Source organism: Lepisma saccharinum, chromosome 27 (genome assembly GCF_977018435.1).
Source record: "Lepisma saccharinum chromosome 27, izLepSacc3.1, whole genome shotgun sequence".
In the NCBI taxonomy this organism is placed as follows: Eukaryota; Metazoa; Arthropoda; class Insecta; order Zygentoma; family Lepismatidae; genus Lepisma; species Lepisma saccharinum.
The window spans coordinates 5,937,470-5,945,574 of NC_139255.1; the positions used below are offsets into that span (position 1 = coordinate 5,937,470).

At 39.5% G+C, this 8,105-nt stretch overlaps 1 protein-coding gene across 1 annotated transcript; it reads left to right on the plus strand.

Moving 5' to 3' along the window:
* The first annotated feature begins 2,265 nt into the window (after nt 1-2,265).
* LOC145980080 (uncharacterized) lies at nt 2,266-7,771 on the plus strand. The gene is made up of 2 exons (XM_083113077.1): nt 2,266-2,391; nt 6,543-7,771. Exon 2 carries the CDS (start codon nt 7,021-7,023, stop codon nt 7,636-7,638), a length of 618 nt encoding a protein of 205 aa, XP_082969203.1. The 5' UTR covers nt 2,266-2,391; nt 6,543-7,020; the 3' UTR covers nt 7,639-7,771.
* Nucleotides 7,772-8,105: the final 334 nt, after the last annotated feature.

Sequence of the window (8,105 nt, forward strand, 5' to 3'; positions counted from 1 at the left end):
CCCTTACATTGGAAGCCTGGAGAGAACAAAACAGGGGTTCCTTCGTAACACGATTTCTTGAAAACCATTTTACACATTTGAATCAACTTTGTGATAAATTGATTAGAAAGGATGAATCTTAACAGCAAAAGTTGTAACTTTTCCCTTGCTACTATATTTTAGAAGATATTCGTTGTCAAATTTCTCAATATTTGCATGAGGAACCAGCCTTTTCCGTGCCGAGTGTTTCGATGGTGACGTCATGCATCCACGGACAACTGCGCATACGATCTGCGCCGCCGAACGAGCACCCCCTGCGGTAATGTGGCAATATAACATGACGAAGTGGTTGCTTCTTTTATGCAGTGCATGTTCATTGGTTAGCTAGTAACTAGTGTTGCCAACTGTAATAATGAAGCACTATTTCTGTCACTGAAGGAGAAAGGCAGGTAAAGTGACGGTGAGTTTTGTTGGATTCGAAGCACCATATTTTTATTTCAGACCGGTTTGATGTTGTGTGCGTGTATTGCGTGTGTATATGTGAAAGTGTGTGTTTCTTAATGAACGTTAAATTCCATAATGCCTTCAGTTCTGTCAAAGTTGAAATCAAAAACCTTGCATAGCCAAGTTCGGGAAATTTACAAATTATTCATATTTCATAATTTTGGAATTGTTCAAAAGAAATCAATTATGTGGCTCCATGAGCATTTCAACTCTTGGCTCCGGCACGTGTTCTTGTAGGAATTGCATAATGCGATGCATATTGTTTTCTGTGTTAAAATTGACATGCTTTGATGGGCGACAAGTTCATAGAAAAAAAAGACGCGCAGCTTATAGTCTAGAGGCAGTATATGTACTTATTATTGTTGTGGAAGCCGGCATCGTTTGTAAATGTACAACAAAGGCAACCGACTGTCGCCGATCACAGAGACGCAATAACACTGCTTGAGGAGGAGTGTTGTGATCCAATTGTCGCGGTTTAATACGTTCGCATGTTATTATTTCTCAAAGCAGTGTTAGTGTCGGTCGTTGCAGTTCAGTACCAATGTAGAGTGGTTTTCGGACTGAACAGTCAGAACGCCACCAGTGCATTAATGCAATGGAAAATAATAAAGTGTTTATTTTGTTTGAAATCACTCAAATAAGGAATCAGTATGAAGAAGTCTTCTTTGCAGCATATGTATGTAGCTTCATACAAAGCCACATGTTAGTACATATTAATCCTAATTCTGGTATAATGCATGACGTTTAAAACTCAACGTTAGATAGACCTGAATTCTCTAATTTTCTTGTTGTACGTAACAGCTGTGCATCGGCGCACTGCAGCGATTTTTCTATCTGCTCCATTAGCAACACTACTTCTTGAGTTGTGTCGCGCATCGCACGGCAGAAATATATGTGTTAGGCTCTAACAATACATATGTACTCATACGTAGTGGTTTTAGTAAAATAGAGAGAGAGAGAGAGAGAGAGAGAGAGAGAGAGAGAGAGAGAGAGAGAGAGAGAGAGAGAGAGAGAGAGAGAGAGAGAGAGGCGTAAGTAAAATAATAGATGAAATAGTAGAAAGTAAGAGAGGAAAATAGAAAGAGGAGGAAAATTAAACAGAAATTCGCATCCAAAAACTCTTTTACGGGTTTGAATAAGTCTTTAACTTATTATTTTGACAAAAAAGAGAATTAAAATTCCAAAAATTCAACCTATAAGAAAACACATGGAACGAGATTGAAGACTGGTATTTTTAAAAATTCGTGTCGCCGCCCTGTACTGAGGATTTTCTTTGTCGACATAAAAAACAAAAACGAATTGGCGCACTTATTTGTTTCACCATTTTAAATTTTGAACGAGTCCCATATTAATAATTTTTAATCGAAATATCTATGTGATCACTTAAGAAAAAGAAATGTAATGTTTTATATGATTCGTGCTTTATTACAAATGCAAAGATAATTTTGTACACTGTGCATTACACAGTACTGTGAAGTCAACAAGTAGTGTGGAGATAGGGCTTCACACATTCTCAATCCCGCCCATAACGGATGTGGTGAGAAAAGCACTATGCTTCACTTCCCTTTAATCTAAAAGTTCGCCTCCAGTAACTCAGCGATGAGAGGCTGAACGAACTCCAGAGTCACGTAAGCAGGTGTCTCGAAGAGAAAATTCCTTCTCTAGAAATACAATCAAGGCTACCCCTATGCTTTGTTTGTGTTTTATTACAAATATCGTAAATTAACAGCATGCGATTGTCGTCTCGCATTGTTGTCTCTTTTATAATCGTTCATTGTCACAGAAGCCTTGGTGACTATAGTTACCACTTCTTGTGTGAGGAAAATATGGGGTAATGTCTAAATTTACAGGTGATTCGGGAAAGAACTATCTTCCACCATGGGACCCAAGAAGGACACTCATATGTTGGTATGACGGAGTTGTAGAATAACGATAAGCATGGTGTAGACTAGAGTTCTGCATCGGACCACTTTCGCTCGCTCAAACTCGTTCGAATCTACCATGCTCGAACGTGGCAACGTCCCGTATTTCAGAGCTTAATAAGCAGCACTGTCATCCTAAAACCCATACATGGAAGGAAACCACTCTAGGCAATTACAATTCTAAATAATACTTCCGTATATTATGCAAGACTCAAATACAATATATATGAAAGTATGCAATATCTACAGACCGAAACGTAAAATGGATACACATGCTGACAGACCTGTCTAAGCAATTATAAATATCGTATGAGTGCAACAAGTACGTGTTCACTTACCGAAAATGATAATCATATTCTGCGAAACAATAAAATACAGTTACAACATTCAATCGAACATCATTTCAATGTGGAAATAATCGTAGAAACATAAAATGTCAGTGTAGGTAGTTTCAGCCCATAATCATCTATTTAATTTTCACATATCTCGGTAAGATATACAAAACTGCATTTTATCTTTGAGATGATGACTGTGTTCACTTATTTTTCAATTTCACTTCGTCTTTTACTTCATATTTGAGGGCCCACTACCATAGCCAAATGACGGAAATACGTGTACTAATAGAGTTCGAGTGTATTCCGCTCGTTCGGTCGTTTTTCGCTCGCGCGGAAGAACTATCAATTCTGTGTGCCATCTAGCGTTGCCCGCGCGAACTATTTGCCGTTAGTTATGCACGAGGGGTGCCGGATATGGCTTTACCATACTATACAGAGTATCATAATATTTTCACGGAAGTGAAGAAATATCAACAGAAAAACTGCATATTTCATTGGACATTTACTATACGTGAGTGTGTGTACAGTCAGAGACAGAAGCGAGTTAGGTTATACAAAATCTGAAATTATTACTTCATGAGTTTATTACATTGAAGCCTTAGATTGCACATCTAATGAACTAAACTGTGTTTTAGTTAGGTTGAGTGGGCGTATTTGTAAGCGAGTTTCTAAGCTCAGATTTTAAAATCGGACAACAAATCCTATGGTTACTTTAAAAATCACTTCTGTTCATACACTTCTTCCTCCAATGATGGCTGTGATCACAGGTGGCATTTAATATGTAATTTCTCGAAAACCAGAGATAATGTTTACGTTGTTTCTTTTTGTTAACGATCCAGACTTTTGGATATACAGTATAACCTCGTTAATCCGGACCCCGATAAGCCGGACAACGCTTAATCCGGACAGGCAAAAAGAAATAAAATAGAATGCAAGGTTTTAAATGTGGCTATAAGTCAACAAGAGAACTTCCCAAAGAAAAGGGAGTCAACAGCTGATGAAATTCTGATCCCCGCAAACTTTGTACTGTACTGTATAGTGTATTTAGGCCTATGCCCTTTAAATACACCATAATAAATGTGTTTTGTTGCTATAAACGGAGTTTTAATGCACTTTCTACTGTTCTTTTAGGTTATTTCAGTTAATCAGGACTTTTGTTAAACCGGTCACCTTATCCCCCCATTAGTCCGGATTACCGAGGTTTTACTGTATTATTATATTATGCCAAATATTTTTAAAGTCTCGGGCCTCCCCTATGACGGCAGTGGTAACGTCGTCGCTTTGTAATCAAGGGGTCCCGGGTTTGATACCCGATGGAGGCACATAGTGGTTCTGTCCCCACTTTAAACTGTAGGTCCAATCCCAATTAGCCTTACTGTGCATATAGTGGACTTAAAAACACCAAACCAACCAACCATTTTTAAAGTCACAAATGTTCTGTCTATTTTCACCACGTTTGACAGGTTCGAGAATATTTGTAAAGGCTTGATTGAATTCCACTTGATGCGCAAGATAGACTAATCAGAACTGGACCTACAGTTTACATTTGGATCCGAAACACAGCATAGTATACCTCAGAAAGGGATCGACTCCGAGACCCCTTCAGAGAATATGTTTTGTTTGCTTTCTTTATTCATATCTTCTTCTTCTTCTTTGACCCTGTCAAACAAAAGGCTGTCGACTTTTCACTCCTCATCTGATCGTTCAGTTCACCGTGGCAATGGGAGGAATTATTATATCGACATACAGGGTGTTCCGTTCAAACCTCCCACATTTCAATTCATCATTGCTAAAAGGTTATGGAACATAATGGAATGCGAGTGGTACTAGACGAAAGAAAATCTCAAAGAATTTTATAACATGAAGCACTAAACACCAATACACCTCTACACTGAACTCTAATACACCAACCGTTTGTAGCACGAATAATATCCAATCTGAAAACCTCCGGATTGTTTATTAATACTTCCAGTCGCCAAAAACATCGCACACCATGCCTTAATGGTTTTCCCATCAGGTGCTTCACCTCCATATTCTCTCCGGTAATTTTTTTGCACTGTAATGATTCGTTTGGTCTCTGCATACCAGAATACAGATTGTGCACGTTGCTGCGGAGTCGCCATTGTGCTTTATGTGATTGTGGCGCTGCATAGACTTTCGTAGTGCTTTTGATAGTATTAAAAGACATAAATTAATACAAATTATGGCAGAATTACAAATACCTAATAAATTGATTAGATTAACAAACATGACACTGCAACGCACATATTTTAAAGTCAAAATATGGAGCGATATGGGTGAACTAACATAATATAACACAGGTGTAAAACAAGGAGATGGACTATCTGCATGCTTATTTAACATAGCACAACATGCAATAATAAGCAAAATAGACAAAAGAGGAACAATATTTACGAAACTCAGCCAAATTAACGCATATGCCGACGACGTAGTTATAATATCAAGAACAGAAGAAGAATTAAAGAGAACATACAGTATATTAGAAGAAGAAGCAAATAAAATTGGGCTACAAACAAACATGAATAAAACCAAATTCCTACTGCTGACTCCAAAGCAAGATGGAAAACGTTACCACCAATTTACAATAGATGACAAGAAATTTGAAGCGGTAACAAACTTCAAGTATCTTGGAATGACGATAAATGACCAAAATAACATGCACGATGCAATTAGAGAAAGAATAAATGCAGGGAACAAAGCATATTATGCCAACATACAATTACTAAAAAGCAAGTTAATTAGCAGATATACCAAACTATTGATTTACAAAACACTTATTAGACCGGTAATAACTTACAATGCTGAGGTATGGACAATGAGTGTAGAAGACGAACAGCAATTAAGGAAAACTGAAAGAAGAATAATCAGAAAAATATATCGACCAATCAAGGATGGAGATTTCTGGAGAAGTCGAAACAATGAAGAGATAAATTCCATCTTAAACCAAAAGGATATAGTAAGATTTATTAAAGCCAGAAGAATTAGTTGGATGGGTCATATAGAACGTATGAATAAGGATAGAATGCCGCGAAGAATCATGTATGAGAGAATGTACTCCACAAGAAGAAGAGGCAGACCCAAACTAAGATGGCGGGATAGTGTCGTACAAGATCTACAAAGAATGGGAGTCCATGGATGGAGGGAGAAGATATTGGACCGAAATGCTTGGAGGCTGATAGTGCAGGAGGCCAAAGCTCACCCAGAGCTGTAGAGCCAATTGGTAAGGTAAGGTAAGGCGCTGCATAGTGAGAGAATGGTGAACTTCGTGGTCATGCAATAAAATTCTTTGAGTTTCTTTTTCGTCTAGTACCACTCGCATTCCATTACGTTTCATAACATTTTAGCAATGATGAATTGAAATGTGGTAGGTTTGAACGAAACACGCTGCACAATAATAACCATCTATTCCAACAATATTTGCACAATAATAATCTCTGTAGAGCATGGAGGTTACCTTGTATGGCGTTTACATTACCATATATTGTTTATGTAAACAGTGCAAGTGTAGGTTATAATTGATTCTCGATGGAGTGAGGAACCCGACCAAAATTCACCCCTCCAAACTGTAATTTCTGGATCCGCCACTGGTTCAAGCGTCAACGCTCCCTCGAATGGGGCCGTTGGCGGCCGTGATCCAGTAAATATTGGTGCAATGGGTTGCAAATCCAGCTTTGAACATATGTAGGCGCCTTCCCGAGTTTAGTTCCCTTCATAGTGATTTTTAGCTTCATTCTAGTACAAAGGGCAACACTGTCAATGTCAGTCTTCATTCTCTTTGCAGATGTTCGAAGTTAGAACCACGTCGACAAGTTTTGGGACGTGCAATGTGCAAATATCATACGCAAATTTCTTTCTGCGCCCATAATCCTCCCATCTATGTTCGCCCGTCATGTGGCCAACTGGCAACAAAGAGGTGCCTTCTTGCTGTCTCCAGTGGTTACAGCAATCTAGACAGCTGGAGCGTGCTCCATTAAGTCAACATCCGCAACACAGCAGTGCCTTTGTAGCCAGTATAGACTTTCTCTTCAGTCAGCAACACGCGGTAATATCTTCGAGTCCAATACAGCCTTGGCTTCTTCATGTTGTTTTTGCAGTCACCAAGAAGTCAGCAACAGTCAACACAGCAGTATCTTTGGATCCAACAGCACCACAGCAGTGGATATTAGCCTTTTAGGTTGTTTTTGCTATTAATAAGTTACCAGCACCACCACACAGTAACATCTTGGGATCCTTTTGCGGAAAAACTCCCAGAAGCAGAAATGGACATCGGTCTCATATTGAACAACCTCGCTTCTTCCTTAGATGAACTCCGTATGAACATCGCAGGCGTCGCCAATTCACTAGCAGCTTCTAGAAACCAGCAAGGACTGATAATGACGAATCCGATGAATGCGTACAGCATTAACAACTACACCAACAGCATACAGTCGCTGTCGCAGCACATACAGTCGCTGACCCACCAGCTATCGTACATGTCGCAGAATCGGGCTTGCTACCCTCCTATCCCGAACGCTAACGAACGCGCAACGGCTATCGCGCAGCTGCTCATGGGTACTGAACGTTCCTTGCAGAACGTTCTCAACACGTTCTTCCTGTCTCCGCAGCCCGCTGGACTTCAAATCGACTGCGTAACGTACAATGCAGAGTACGCACTGTGCACGGCGACGCAGGTGGTCTTCGACGCACAATCCGCGATCCTCAAGACAGACTGGTCACTGTACGAGCCGACCGTCTTCACCAATCAGGTGCCCCAAATCTTCCCAACGGTGCCAACACTGCAAGTCGTTCCCGCGTTCAACAATGCCACTGTTTCACAAGGTACTTGTATGGTAATAATGCCGGATGGGTCTGTCCAGACCTTCAACTTTACGTATTAGCAAACATCATACGGAGACTTTCAAATTATAAGCATCGTCATCTTCAGAGCGCTGTAACACAATATTTTGGTAACAACAAATTTCATTGTCTTTTCGGATCTGAAACTTTTTATGAATCAAGATGGGTGGGAGTCTAATTGACTCTCGCCAGACAACTTCTGTACCTTGTGGAAGGTACGCAAACGTCAATACTATGCTTCTGTATTTGTAGCCAGTCGCTTATGTTATTCTTGAATAAAAATAGCATATTCGTATCGTGGAGGTATATAATAAAGGTTGGAGTTTTTGACATCATACAGCCGCTAAACAATGCAGTTTAACGAAGTAGCAGAATGTGTTATCGATACAACATACCATAGTCTTTTCTATAGCCTTACCATAAACTATATACTTAGTTACTTCAAAAACGTATAAACCCTGCTTTAGACGAAAGCACATTCCTTAGCATTTTTCTTAACATTGGTGCC

Excerpts from the sequence above, each read along its gene's own strand:
- LOC145980080 (XM_083113077.1), top strand. The coding sequence starts at position 7,021 with ATGGACATCGGTCTCATATTGAACAACCTCGCTTCTTCCTTAGATGAA.